The 16,315-nt window shown below is 29.9% G+C and overlaps 1 protein-coding gene across 2 annotated transcripts in view; it reads left to right on the top strand.

The window, feature by feature from the left end:
• The window catches only part of LOC134715858 (mediator of RNA polymerase II transcription subunit 27-like), a 38,910-nt gene extending 23,430 nt beyond the window's left edge, over positions 1-15,480 (top strand). The window contains exons 4-8 of one of the 2 annotated variants that reach the window (XM_063578370.1): positions 3,805-3,898; positions 5,779-5,886; positions 7,676-7,717; positions 13,360-13,437; positions 15,261-15,480. In XM_063578370.1, coding sequence (XP_063434440.1) covers positions 3,805-3,898; positions 5,779-5,886; positions 7,676-7,717; positions 13,360-13,437; positions 15,261-15,395 — 457 coding nt within the window. In that variant the 3' untranslated portion in view covers positions 15,396-15,480. The remainder of the gene's footprint in view (positions 1-3,804; positions 3,899-5,778; positions 5,887-7,675; positions 7,718-13,359; positions 13,438-15,260) is intronic. The other variant, XM_063578371.1, reaches the window with a different exon arrangement.
• The last annotated feature ends 835 nt before the right edge of the window (positions 15,481-16,315 follow it).

Here is a 16,315-nt window from a genome sequence, read left to right as displayed (position 1 = left end):
TCATATGTTCATTTTATCATGAATATGATTAAAAAGCATGCCCCTGAACAAAGCCTCTTTCCATCCACTAATGAAACATAAAACAAATGGTGTCACATGTGAAGCAGGATTTGCTTATCCTTTAGAAGCACATGTGATCACCCCCAGTTTTAGTTTTTGATGGGTTTTCTACTGCACCGTCTTTTATTTTTCTATGTTGTGTTTTGTGGACTATTGTTTGTCTGTTGGTTTCTAGCCACATCGTTATCATTTTTTTTTCTACTTATGATTTTGAATGTTGTTATATTTGTTTTGCTTCGAAAATTCAAAAATTATTGTGAAATGCATGTGTGTAGCTTTTCTCCAAATCTCAATAATAAAAGCTGCACTTTTGTTCATTCTTAAAAAAAAATCACAATAATAAAAGGGCAATAATTTCTGAATTTATGATTATTATACTACATAAACATTTATGAGTACCATAAAAGTTAATTGTATGACTTGGACATTTCATCATGTTTTAAAAAAAGGTACCTCTAGTATATACATTGACATACAATGTATTATAATTTGATTGCGATAAGAGTAAATGTATAGTTTTGTTTGGACATATGACGAAAAAGATATCTTAGTTTTATGTATATATGACCTTAGTCAGGATGTCATTGATAGGGGTTATTTGGGGTCATGAGTTATAGTGCTCTTTCTTTAATGGTCAAAATGCAATTAGAGGTTTTTCATAATATTCATTATTGTCCCTTTTTTTTTTTTAATATTTATTGATTAGTATTTTTTGGAGGGTTTGTCTTTATATTCTTTATCACCCTACCTAGAGTTGCACATAAGTATAAAATCAAACTTTTGCACAGTTAAATTGAAAAAAAGACATCTAGAGGGAAAATGTATATATATTACTGTTTAGAAAACTAAAGGCCTAAAGTATAACAATTCAATATACAGAAAAACCATAAAAAGACATCAAGAGGGAAACACATATATATATATAGTCTAGAAAACTAATTAACTGCCTAAATTATATAAAAAAACTAAAAGACAAAATGGGCAGGTTAGATATTCATTGTGTAGTTTCCTTCAATACTGTATGGTAAAGCATACTAAAAAAGTCATTGTATTGTAGTGTAATTACTAGTATATATGTAAGCAACATAAACTTAATTGATTGAAAAATCATTGAGTACATAAGTACTAGTACTTTTACTGTACAAACTGAAATACGCATATTCTGAGAACGTTCAAGGACAGTAAAATTGTGTCAGTGCTGCATACTTTCAATTGACAGTTTTGATCATTTTTATACGACCGCAAATTTTTAAAAAATTTTTCGTCGTATATTGCTATCACGTTGGTGTTGTCGTCTGCGTCGTCGTCGTCTGCGTCGTTGTCGTCGTCGTTGTCGTCGTCCGAATACTTTTAGTTTTCGCACTCTAACTTTAGTAAAAGTGAATAGAAATCTATGAAATTTTAACACAAGGTTTATGACCATAAAAGGAAGGTTGGTATTGATTTTGGGAGTTTTGGTCCCATCATTTTAGGAATTAGGGGCCAAAAAGGGCCCAAATAAGCATTTTCTTGGTTTTCGCACTATAACTTTAGTTTAAGTTAATAGAAACCTATGAAATTTTGACACAAGGTTTATGACCACAAAAGAAAGGTTGGGATTGATTTTGGGAGTTTTGGTTTCAACAGTTTAGAAATTAGGGGCCAAAAAAGGGCCCAAATAAGCATTATTCTTGGTTTTCGCACAATAACTTTAGTTAAAGTAAATAGAAATCAATGAAATTTAAACACAATGTTTATGACCACAAAAGGAAGGTTGGTAATAATTTTGGGAGTTTCGGTCCCAACAGTTTAGGAATTAGGGGCCATAAAGGGACCCAAATAAGCATTTTTCTTGGTTTTCGCACCATAGCGTTAGTATAAGTGAATAGAAATCTATGAAATTTAAACACAAGGTTTATGACTATAAAAGGAAGGTTGGTATTGATTTTGGAAGTTTTGGTCCCAACAGTTAAGGAAAAAGGGGCCCAAAGGGTCCAAAATTAAACTTTGTTTGATTTCATCAAAATTGAATAATTGGGGTTCTTTAATATGCCGAATCTAACTGTGTATGTAGATTCTTAATTTTTGGTCCCTTTTTCAAATTGGTCTACATTAAGGTCCAAAGGGTCCAAAATTAAACTTAGTTTGATTTTAACAAAAATTGAAACCTTGGGGTTCTTTGATATGTTGAATCTAAAAATGTACTTAGATTTTTGATTATTGGCCCAGTTTTCAAGTTGGCCCAAATCGGGGTCCAAAATTAAACATTGTTTGATTTCATCAAAAATTGAATAATTGGGGTTCTTTGATATGCCAAATCTAACTGTGTATGTAGATTCTTAATTTTTGGTCCAGTTATAAAATTGGTCTAAATTAAAGTGCAAAGGGTCCAGAATAAAACTAAGTTTGATTTTAACAAAAAATAAATTCTTGGGCCTCTTTGATATGCTGAATCTAAACATGTACTTAGATTTTTGATTATGGGCCCAGTTTTCAAGTTGGTCCAAATCAGGATCTAAAATTATTATATTAAGTATTGTGCAATAGCAAGTCTTTTCAATTGCACAGTATTGTGCAATGGCAAGAAATATCTTATTTCACAATATTGTGAAATAGCAAATTTTTTTTTAATTAAGAGTTATCTTTCTTTGTCCAGTATAGTAAGCAAGAAATATCTGCAAGAATTTTTTTTAATTGGAGTTATCTTTCTTTGTCCAGAATCAACTTAAATCTTTGTTATATACAATATACAATGTATATTCACTTTTTACTACCAACTGATAAATTTAAATAATCTTTACCATTCAGTGATAACAAGCAGTTTTTTTACATCATGTATTTAAATGAGTAGTAATTGTTGCAAACTCCATTAGAATATTTTAATTGAAATTAGTTTGGAATAAGGGGAAGGGGGATGTGAATAAAAAATTGGGTTAAATTTTTCTCATTTGAAATTTCATAAATAAAAAGAAAATTTCTTCAAACATTTTTTTGAGAGGATTAATATTCAACAGCATAGTGAATTGCTCTAAGAGAAAACAAAATTTTTTTTTAGTTCATTTGAATACATTCATTCTGTGTCAGAAACCTATGCTGTGTCAACTATTTAATCACAATCCAAATTTAGAGCGGAATCCAGCTTGAATGTTGTGTCCATACTTGCCCCAACCGTTCAGGGTTCAACCTCTGCGGTCGTATAAAGCTACGCCCTGCGGAGCATCTGGTTGCAAATGTCCTTGTAAATGTGATTTATTTGAATTTTATTCTCACTATCACTGCAAAATGTTCAGGTTATGACATCAATCAATAATTTGTTCCTTATTAACATGTTTGTCAAAAAGTTTTGACATGTATGATTAGCCAATTAAATCATTATAAATAGAGAAACCTAAATTAAATATGCAGGTTCATTTGATATGCCCATCAACCCAAATGACTGATTTTATATTTAATGCTTATTATAATAATTTCACCTTTAAGGTGAAAACCATTTACATATCAAGTCCATGTATACTACAGAATTGACAATATTATATATGAAACGTTAAAAGAGTCTTGAATCTTGAAATTTGGGGAATTAACGAATGGTCAAATTTTCGTGCTTCTTTTTTTGCTGCCGTAATCAAAGAAAAAATTTGATACATGAATAGGAAAACAATCATAATAGTACTGTATACTATTTCTGACTTTATATTTTATTGTATTTAATTCTATATAAAAAATCATTTTGCTAATGATAACCTCTTCTTTACCTCTTTTTTTCAGTACAGTAGAAACAGTTCTCAATAGTTTAGAAAAACATTTACCAGATACCAGTATAACTGTATCCCGACCAAATGGGAGTAGTTGTGTGCTACAGGTATATTAAATTATGTGACTGGAGACTTCAAAGTAGTGAAATAATTCAGTTGATGTGAAAAAAAATTGTATTTTCTTCTTTTTAAATAGATATATTACAGGCTATTATTTGAACTTGAAATTAATTTTAATTATGGAATTAGCATAATTTCGTGTGTTCAAATTTTTTAATAAATTCCATGTTTATTTGGAATTATAATCTTTGAGCGGTTAATAACACATTCCATACAATGTATTTCGGTTAGATAGTGATGTGCGCGGCACAGTACATTCTATTAAAAATATACTATTTTTTTTGTAATAGTAAGTGTTGTGCGCAGCACAGAACATTTCAGTACAGAATAAACATGGAATTTATTAAAAATTCCAATAACAAGAAATCAAGCAAATTCCATAATTAAAAATAATTCCAAGTTCAAATAATAGCCTGTTATATATTAAAAAATCTAAAAACATTGGTATTTTAACAATTTTGTTCACTTAACAGTTGCTTCCCTTTCAACAGGGTCAACAGTTGCTTCCCTTTCATGAGGGTAGTAATGTTCTTTGACGTCAGGCGTCAAACAGTCATTTTCGGCTACTGTTAGCATCAAATTGCTTAATATTTTACTTTGATTCATCAAAATATCCTCATCATGATTCGTCAGAGGTTTCAAATAATTATTGTTAACCATCATTTTTGGAAAAAAATTAACTTGAGTCGTCAAAATCAGTTGATGTTTTTTTTGTTGTCTAAAAGAAAGTATACATTTTATAGTCATACACCAAAAATTACTGTTACGTCATGAGGCAAGAATTTTTACTGTTATTCATCATGAATATACCCCCATTACAACCCTCTTTCATGTGTATCCTTCCAAAAGTTAGAATTCAATTTTTACTGATAGATATCTGATCATGAGGAAAGCTTGTGTTCTTAATACAGTCAGGCAAAATATATATGTTCTTTCAGTGCATATAGAACGCACATGCAGAAAATGTTATGTAAATATTAAAATAAACAAAAAATTGATAAAACAAAATTTAAAAAAAACCCAACACTGAATGGCCTTGGGAATTAACTGGGATATTTGTATTGTATTCTAAAATTGTGATGAATTTCTGAGATTTTTTGCTTGTTGAAATCTTCAATCATAGAAACATGTTGAGCATACTTAATTAATGTGCAATTTTGTAAAAGAAACCAGACATATGACCTTGAGTTTAATGATTTCCCACCTTTTTTTCTACTTGGGCAATAAAGTATTAGGACAAGAAAAATATGGTTATATTCTTAAAAACCCATAAACTGTATATATTTAACAAAAGAAATACTGACAATATTTGATTGTTCCAACTAAAAAAAATATCTTCAACAAAAAACACAAACACGCTTAATATGTTGTACATCATTAGTAATACCCTTTTCTCTATTATTCACTTGAAGTAATTTTCTGATTGTGGTTTACACTGGACAATTTACAATAAGTGTATGGACTTCTACCCTTAACTTTGTTATATCGGTACTCTGTACATACTCGTAGCCTTTAGGTTTATTTATAATATCAAAATTTAAAACAAGTGTCCATCATGTTTTAAGTGCAAATGTCTTTTTGTGCTAGAAGATGTCCTGCTCTTATAGTAGATGACATTATGTTTGCTGGACTGAGCTCCTATCTATCTGTCTTCTATTAGTTTAAGGTATTACAGTTTAAGTTTGAGATTGTTTACCATGAAAATATGCATATGAAATTGTGATAGTGAGTGTGCCATGGTGTCCTGAGAAAACATGTCAGAAAAAAAGGAATAATATGATCAGTCATATGATAAACAACTTGTTGTGAAGCAGATAATCCTCATCATGAGTAAAGTATAACATAAATTTGGTTTCTCATTTTCCAGATAACTCTTTCCAAGACATTGAAGGCAGTTTGTGTATTGAGAGGTTTTCTCATAGAATATGTTAATGTGAAAGGTTATAATGAAGATTTTCTCTCAAATGATGGAAAGGTAATATATTGTACATTAACCGTAAATTTTTTATTGATAAGATATAGGAACTGGCATAGAAAAAATGGTAGAAAATTTCGCCTAGAATAAAATGGCATAAGATCTGACATGGAAAAAATCTGGACAAGATAGGCATACTAGAGAATATGGCATGGCAAAAATACTAAAATATCTAGTATAGAAAACATACTTAGGGATTTCAACCAAATAAAATACTATGGAATCTGAAATGAAAATATAAAAAGGATCTGGCATAGACAAACATAAAAGAGGATTTTGCATAGAAAATACTAAAGAATCATAGTAAAAGATGTATATGATCTGACATAGATAAACATACTACTGGATTTGTTTGTAGTACTCCCTGGATCAGATGAGCATATCTGTATTCAAAAAGCAGTACAGATAACATTCATCTTTTTTACTTTTATGGAATTTAAATTAGATCTTATATAATTTATTTATATTTCATACTATTTTATATTTAAAAAATATTCATATGCATCATCTATAATAGTTATTAATAACATTTCGGTTAAATATTTATAGTCTGATGATAATTAATGATCATAAATTATACTCTCTCAATCTTTCTTGCAATTTTTCAATGATAACCAGTTTATGATCATGCACGATAATCTTATAAGGTAATGTAAAGTAGGTGTTACCTGGGAAAGAGGATGAACATATATTATCTATTATAATGCAAATCAGTCTTGCATATTAAAAAAGAAATTAAAATAGCTTTGATTTGAATTGTCAATAAAATCTTTTTATTTTTACTTTCTTGTGTAATTTTGCTACAAACATTATATGCAATGATCAGAAATATACATAGAGAGTGAACCATCCATTAGGTCCTGAACAACTAAATGACCAAGTAACCAAAGGGGTACTTGATGACGGATAGCATTTGACGTCTTTAGCCAAACAGTTTTATCTTTTTCATTTATTCTTATCCTGAATGCTGGACAGCATTCTTTGCTCCTTTAAATTGGAAAGTCTTCATATTGTTGTGTATTTCTTTATTTTATATTGAAGTAGGGAAGGGGGTGTGTGTGTGAGATCTCACACAGCATGTGTAACCCCTCCACATTCTTACAAGAGCCTCTGGATTATGTAAGTCCTGTATGTTTTTTAATTTTAGTTCATTTATATATATTGGAGTTAAGTTTGACATCCATTTCCACTGAATTAGTGCACATTTTTGTTTGAAGGCTGGCTGGATCCCACTTTTGGGTCCAGGATTTTCTTGCTGGGCTGAGGACCTGTTGGTGGCCTTCAGTTGTTGTCTGATCTTAGGTTGGATTGTTGTCCCATTGACGTATTCCCCATTTCCATTCTCAATTTTATTCTTGGATTATTTCTGTTGAAAAGGAAGCTGAAACATAGAATTTTATTTATGGATCTGTAGAGGATAAAAAAAGAGTTGAGGGGGGATGTAGTATAGATTTACTTTTTTTTTAATGCATGTCATCATCTTGTTTGGTAATTAGATATACTCATGAAGTTGTATTCTCCTTAATGGTATAATTGCAGCAAACCCTTTTCTTCTTTATGATATTTAACCAAAAAGTATGAGAAACATGAAAACTGAAAGACATTTCTATGGAAGTCCAAAAGATATAAAACTTACATTTTTTTCGTATCAATTTTTGTACTGTACATTTGAGTTACTGATAAACCTTGATAGTAACATATAAGTTTATATATTGGTGTGTTTTAAAATTACATCTACTAATTTTAGTATGTTTTAGGATTAATGTGATACTTTTTCTCTAAATTACAGATAGACTTATGGTCAAAGTCACGATATAAAGTATTTGAAAAGGTAAATAGTTAAAGCAATATTCTCTTGTTTAATCTCTTTGACCATTGAACATGTCTTGCAGTAACTTGGACTAACTGTTAGTAATTCTGGTACCCCAAAGTTTTTATCACTTTACTAAAATTAAAACTCAATTACCTGTACCAAGTCAGGAATATGACAGTTCTTATCTATTCTTTTTTGACGCATTTTGTTATTTGATTTTGCCATTTAATTATGGATTTTCCGAATTGATTTTCCTCTGAGTTCAGTATTTTTGTGATTTTACTTTTTACATGTTTTTTACTTCAAAATTTAACCTGACATTCTATATAATTGAAGTGTAATGTGAGGCTCTTCCTCAGCAGAAAAGATCATTAGTCAACAGGACGAACACTTTAAAATCTAATTGGAGTACTTTTTTAAGTAATCGGTTAGCCCAAAACAATAATACATGTCAAATAATGAAAATGTATTTTGAAAATCACTAAACATTGAATAACAAGACAGTTATATTTAATCTTGGTGAAATAGAAGTGTATGTGAACATGAATAAATATATGCCTCTCATAAACATGACAAAGAAACCAGAGACCTGTCACCTTGTAAATAAAACCTACAACAAATTGAAGTTCTTATTCTCTGAAAATAATCCATGTTGGTATGGTATGGTAATATTAATATAGTACATTATGTTCAGAAATGTTTATTCTGAAGGTTCTGTAAAACAGGCACATGGTGATCTATGGATGACACGAGTGTATGCTTATTAAATGTCAACTAATGATCATAAAGAATTTGTTTGCATATCTATTAAGTACAGCTATTTGTAAGATCCAGGCAGGGGGTGATTCATGTCATGTCTCAGAACTGCTTTATTCTTTTATATAATAGGCAGCTAAGATTGAAATAAAGTTTGTAAGCTTTTTTTTTAAATTTTGTTGAACGGTTGCTATGGAAACATGCAGCCATTTTTTTGAGGAATTTCTGATGAAATCAGACATGAAAATTGGAAAATGTCTACTTTTTGGTTGCAGCAATTTTATGATAATGACAATTTCAAGAAGAAAAAAAATTTCAACATATTATTAGGCATTATTTGAAGTTTATATTTTGATGTTGAGGTTGTGAATTTTTTTTTTGATATAGGGCTAAAATGGTATTTAAAAAGGTTCAAAAATCTGTATTTTGACATTTTCTGAAAATAGCTTAAATATCATATATTAAATCAAGAAAAATTGACATTGAGCAGACAAGTTCATTATAAACTATGATTGCATCTTAAAGTTGATACATTGAATAATAAAAAACAGGAAAAAAACCTTTGGGTTTTTTTGAAATTTTTTGTTACCATGGCAACAAAAATTGGTAAAATTCATAAAAATGACAAAACACAATACTGGTTCATTATCAAAATGTTTGCTATTTTTTTTATATTAATGTAATTTAACAGACAATAAAACTTATGATTTGTTTGAAAATGATAAAAAATTATATAAGCTTTAATTTAAGTGGCTGAAAGACAATAGCAACCAAAAAAAAGCCCTAGCAACCGGTCTGAAATTGCTGAATTAATTCAGAATCAGCATCAAATACATGGTTTTGTAGGTATTAGATACATATAAATAATGGAGTTTGAATTTTATACTCAACAGTTAGATAGTTAATTTACAATTGATCTGCTTTTGGTTACCATGGGAACAAAAAAGTTCAGATTCGATACAAACTATTTTGTACTTTATAATATCTGTTTTGCAGCCCTGTAAATGGACTTCTTTCAACAAGCAATCATATTTCTCTATATTTTCAACTCATATCTCTCGATTTCATGAAAGGGTCATTTGGTTATTGTAATAACTAAGTATGGCATAGACATTTTAGATGGAGAGACAGTTAATAATGTAGGACTGCTGAATTTGGTGCATGGTTTCCTTAAAAATTTGTATTCCTGAATTTTTCTTAATATCTCAAAATTCAAATTTTATTTTGGTCTAGAATCGTAAAAGTAAACGATACGTCTAAACACTGCTAAGGACTCATTAGTGCACTAAAGACCTATATAATGCCACTAAAGACTAGAAGGAGTGCTGCTATATATTTTATTTTTACATATTATGGTAAAGATAGATATTTAATGCAAATAAATCGAATTTTATAGAAAAAAATCATCAAAAATAAATAAGATATTCAACGTTATTTAGACGGTTCATTCCTCCTATTCCCGCTTTTTTATAAATCTGGTAAGAAAATTTAAAATTTCATGTGGGAATAGGAGGAAAACTTATGCAAACAAAGGATTATCCTTAATCAACTTTTAATTGGCCAATGTTTTTTTGGGATAGGAAATAGGTCATTTTGTATATGTTTGAATTTTGTGTTTTAAATTCAAATAAAAATGAAAGAAATGGAATAAAATTGAGAATGGAAATTATGAATAAGTGAAAGAGATAGAAACGTGACCATATAGCATAAACAATCGAAATTAAGAAATATAGCAAATTATCTTATATTTCTTTTATAACACAAATTCAAAAGTAAAGTCACACAAGCATTATAATATGAAACAAACAATACTAATATTGTAGCACACACATCAGAAGTCCACCGTATATTATTCTATTAAAGTTTTTTAATCTATCGCTGGCTTATTGTTCGCTAGCTTGAGTAGTTCTATTCAACGTGAATAAGGTGGGTGGCTGCATCGCCAAACTCTACTGTTGTTACTTCTTGATGGAGTATTAATGCTGCATAGTGAATAATGGTTGAGGCCTTCATTCCTCATGTTTCAGTAGTTTTATTTGTTTAAAATGTTTGGTCGTGGGTGCTGGAATGTTTCGTCGACTTGCTTTGCCATCCCTTTAGATGATGTGCATGTAGTCTCAGTAAACCCAGTTTGCAAATGAACAGTGTATCAAACTTCGTTTAGGTGAATTTTAAATTAACCTTGATTGTTATAAAAACAATTTATAAATAATCAAAACATTTATTGAAGAAATCGTGATTTTTAAAAGTGTGAATAGGAGGAAGACACCATTAAGACTGTGCCTGTTTTTCTTTGATATGCGGAAAAAAATCAATGAACTGATTGACAGATGCCAAATAACATAACAACAGTTACTGATTAAAAAATCATGATCTTTTTATTTTAAGTAATTTGTTTTTCAACTAGTTTGATATCTGTTTACAAAGCCTTCATATGGTATTATGTGGTATATGCTTTACTTACTGTTGAAGGTCGTAGGGTGACATATGGTTATTTATTTCTGTTTCAATTCGTTTCTTGTGAAGATTTGTCTCACATCATAAGTTTCACCCATGTCCGTCAGTACTATAGTCGTCAGGAAGTTTGTTTCTATTTTCTTATTTTAGTTTGCCTCAACCAAATGTTATGAAACATAATATACACAATGCTTATTACCACAAAACAGAGATCAAGTTTGAATTTAGTTGATGTCAATTTAACTGTTCCCGAGTTATGCCCGTTTTGCGTGACTTTTCTTTGTATGATACTTGTTAAAAATTGTTAAAACCGAGAACCAGATCAGTTTCATAGGCGGATCCTGGGGGGGCCCGCCCCCCTCCCTTTCGTTGGAAAAATTTGGTTGATTATATAGGGAATCACTGAAGTGTGACTGGAGCAGCCCCCCTTTATGTCAGTGTCAGCCCTTACAAAAAGTTCTGGATCTGCCACTGAGTTTAGAACTGTATATATAGTTTACCTTAAATGACCTGGTTAAGTGAAGAAAGGAGTAGGTTCAGTAAATCACCTTTTTGGCCCAAAAATATAGCAGTTTTATGAAATTGTGAAAATTTAATCCTTAAGCTATATTTTGGAAAGAAAAATGCCTTTTCTAAATAAATATGAGCTGTTTTTAAAAATACAATGCACAAATATCGCGATCTAGCATCATAACGTTATGCTAAATTACTGAAATCTTCAAAATTTTAGCATTTTGGTTAATCTATAGACGGTTTCCGTCTAGAATGAAAGTGGCCGTATTCGTGTTCATTCATAATATTGAAATGTAAGTTGTATTTGATGATAATACATAACATATATAAAGGTTGAGGATGAATACGTTTTTTGGCATATTTGATATATTTTTCATATTAAAGCTTGAATCAGAGCGTTTTTAATGAATAAATCAGTTAAAATCTTTCACTTAAACTAATCGAATCAATTGAAATAGACTCTTGAGTGTTTAGAAAGTGTCCAAAAACTTTCGTTTGATGAACCTGAAATTTGAGGCCAAAATCGGCCCTTACCGGACCTACTCCTTTTTAAAAGGGACCATTTGACCTTTAAGGAAAACATTTCTGGAGCCCTTTTTTTCTGTCATACTATACCATATAATATTTTTCGACTTTCATGTATTTATTTTTGATAATTTCTGTTAATATAAAAAAGAAGATGTGGTAAAACACACGAGGAAATTTGATAATTTCACAAAACTTTATGATTCCGGAAAAAATGAATGTGTTTTAGTATTTTTTAACAAGTATATATCGATGTTATACACGTATATGAAATTTCTGAAAATGAAATTGATTCTATTCATAATCAGGCTCTCTGACCAAACGTTATCTTTTCAAGAATCTACATGTATGATTTTTTTTTAAATAAATCTACCCCCCCCTTTTTTTCCTAACCTTTGGTTCTAATCCAAATGTTTCATTATATATGACATTTGTTAAACCTTCTGAAAAGAACAGACAAGACCGTGAGTGAAGCAAAGCATGCAGTCATATTCCAATTTGAATATTAACACCGTCTATATATGTAATATATGTATTTTTACCTAAATTTCTATTGATACATTTTAAAATAGATGTTGCTATGGTTAATATGTATTTCCATGGTAACTATTGAAGTCAGCAACTATTAACGATGGTAATTAAGAGTAAGGTCATGCTTAAATGTAATTTTGTTATCAGTTATGAAACAATTTAGTACATTTAAGCTCTAAAACTGCAATATTCTGCAAATAATAACTCCGTTTCTAAGGAAAAAATCGGTTGCTATGGTGATAAAACTAAAGAAAGTCCCAGGCTTTTTTCTATTTTATTTGGTAAAGTAGTATCCAAACTTCGTAACTAAAGTGCTAACTATGCTATACACAGTTGCTCTTTTCTGAAAAACACCATAGAAAATTTGATAATATCGCAAAAATCTCAAATTCAGAAAAGTTGAAAATATGCAGTTTTTGGCAAAAATTTTCAAAAAATCTACAAATTTGGTTTACATGCAATCTTAACTAAAATGATGCTAAAACCTAGTTGTATCAATGTTACATATGAAAATTAATGAAAAATGCTTGATTCTTTTCCTAATCAGGCTCTGAATTGTAGTGATTTAGCTGATTTTAGAAAGATTTTACTATGCTTCACAACCAAAAAATAGAGTGTCCGTTACCATGGCAACCACTCGTATTTTCCCACTCATATTTATTTTTTTAGCAGTATTCAGTTACTGCTTCCTCTAGGCCATTTATAGAAAAAATCTGAAACCCTCATAAATCACATGTATATGGCACCCTGCCTGGTTCTTACAAAGAGCTGTACTTAAATATGATTTCTATTTGCATCAGTAAATGGTATATATGATTTTATGATACTTCTTTAATAAATGTGTATTAAATATTTGAATTATTTGTGTTTAACTCTAGGTATCAGATCTAATGATGGCTGGCATACAGCACTACTATTACCCACAGATGCCAGAAATTACAATCAGGACGTTCATAGTAAGTTTGATTAAATTTGTAGTCCTTAGTTTTTACCTACTTTTTTCAATTTAAGAATTTTTGGCATAAGAATAAAGTCTCCAAGTATAAAAGATTTTCCTTCTCAATTCAAGCCTGAAGAAAGAATTTTGTTTTGATTTACACCAGCAGTTAAAACCTGTCTTTAGTCTTGTGGCATTGTTGCAATAACAGTCATACCAAATCTCCTTATATTTACAAGAATAAACAATAGGTCTATATCTAAAAATTCCAAACACTTTTTTGAGACCCATGTTTTTACCACTCTTCATGGACTAGACAGTTGTTTGAAATTATTCCATTTGCAAGTAAGTTGTAAAAAAAAAATCTAGTTTTCTTGGCATTACTTTTTGTACCCACATTACATATATGTGCAATCAATAATATTCATAAGGTTGTTTGACACTTCACTTTTTTGTTTTAATCAAACACAAATCAACAAAAAAATCTTATCCTAAAAACCAGATAATCAAAAGATGAATCCATCTTTGATTAACTTTGTATAATGTAGTTACAACCCTAGCTTTAGTATAATGATATATAAACTTATCATAGATACCAGGATTAAAATGATTCTTTTGTTATACAAAAGAGTTGAAAGGCCAAAAAAAAAGTACAAAATTAAAGAGCATTTAGGACCCAAAATACAGAAATATCTGCGAAATACTGTATTAAAAACAAATTACACTAAAATCATGTCCATACAGAAAGACTGGTTACAGAGTAGTGGTAAAGTCATTACTTCTATTCTGAATTTACCATGGAGCCGAATATATATATGTAATAAATCAATAAGTCATTGTGATTAATTGAGTTATAGCCCTTTCACTTTAAACCTAAAAATCTATGCTCTATATTTTACTGCAGTTAGAGGATGTTTCTTGTAGTTTACATTGAGTAGCCAACTTACACTTAACAAATGTAATGGGAATAATAACATTTTCCTTCATGGAAGTTCATGTCAAGTTCATGGACATTTTATTAAAATTGAGAATGGAAACAGGCAATGTGTTAAAGAGACAAGAAACCAAACAAAGAGCAGAAAAAAATTCAACCAATGGATATATATTTGTTATAAGGTTTGATACTGACCACCTACGAACCATAGATGATGAGTTAAATCCATAAGAGATTCAGCCTACGGCCTCACCCCTATGGATTTTACTGACCAGTACTACTGGATCTGTAGGGGTCAGTAGTGAACAATATAACTTATTATTAAAGCCCTATCAAACAAATTTTGAGATAAAAATTAGAATCATCTGTCAGAGCATATATATGTCAGGACTTATTCCTGAATATTTTGTCTAATTTAATCATTCAATGTCCTACTTTGTACAATCAGAGATTACAATGTGTGCCTGCATATTTTGTTAATTGATGCTACTTACATGTTTTATATCTATTTATGATAAATTAGAAAAGAAATGTACATTAACATACCTACATGTATCAGATGAGATCTGTAAAAATATACTTAATAAAACAACTAAATTTATTTGTCCTACTCTGCAAACAGTTTTGTTTATATGCTAAGATTTAATATGGTTAGAAAAAGGTGATATGAGAAAAGAATAGATGTTTACAAGCCTATAGAAAACTTGTATTCTGTTGAGCTTTTAAATTCATTGTTCACCTTTAATCTAGAAATCCATGAAAAATGGTATCCAATAAAAAATTATGAATCAACAGAAATTCAAATATGATAATATTTGTCTGGTGGAGAATTGTCCCATTGGAAATTCTACAACATCTTCTTATTTTTATATGTATAATATTCTATCTTTTTTATATTACTATTTCAGCAGCAATGGTTTAACTCCTACAAGACATTATTTTCTGCACCATGTACCAAGTGTGGTAAACATTTACAAGGAGGATTACCTCCTGTATGGAGAGATTTCAGAACATTAGCACCATTACATGATGGATGTAGATAATAAAGATATATGTGTACAAAATATGTGTTGTTTAACTACTGCAAAACTGTGTACCACTCTGTGTACCAGACTTTTTCATTTATATTTTTATATAAATAAGGCCGTTAGTTTTCTAGTTTTCTAGTTTGAATTGTTTTACATTGTCTTATCAGGGCCTTTTATTGCTGACTTTGCGGTATGGGCTTTGCTCATTGTTGAAGGCTGTACAGTGACCTATAGTTGTTAATGTCTGTGTCTTTTTGGTCTTTTGTGGATAGTTGTCTCATTGGAAATCATACCACATCTTTTTTATATAGCCTGATTGCTGTTGTTCTTGTCAAATGGTTAAGGTGTTACACTCTTCATGTCATCAGATATCATCTGTTATACAGAATACAACAAATTCAGGATTTAATTGTTACTAATAAAAATACCAACCATAACCTTGACAACTTATAACTGCAATTCATGTTTATGTGGTAGTAGGGAATCTGTTGCAAAAAAAACTATACTGTGGATTCATTACCATTTTTTGGATACCAATTTTAGTGGATTTCGTGTGTACAGTAAATAGTTATCAAAGGTACCAGGATTATAATTTAGTACGCCAGACGTGCGTTTTGTCTTCATAAGACTCATCAGTGACGCTCATATCAAAATATTTATAAAGCCAAACTAGTACAAAGTTGAAGAGCATTGATGATCCAAAATTTCAAAAAGTTGTGCCAAATGCCAAGGTAATCTATGCCTGGGATAAGAAAATCCTTATTTTTTTCGAAAAATTCAAAGTTTTGTTAACAGGAAATTTATAAAAATGACCACATTATTGTAAAACCATAAATTTAAATGTTCAACAAATTACAAATTTTCTTTATTAATAGCTTGATTGAAATTCTGAGTCGTAGAATCTGCTTTACAATGTCTCAAAGGTTATTAATAAC

The sequence above is a fragment of the Mytilus trossulus genome, chromosome 4 (assembly GCF_036588685.1).
Source record: "Mytilus trossulus isolate FHL-02 chromosome 4, PNRI_Mtr1.1.1.hap1, whole genome shotgun sequence".
Classification (NCBI taxonomy): Eukaryota; Metazoa; Mollusca; class Bivalvia; order Mytilida; family Mytilidae; genus Mytilus; species Mytilus trossulus.
This window is presented reverse-complemented; position numbering and strand designations above follow the sequence as displayed.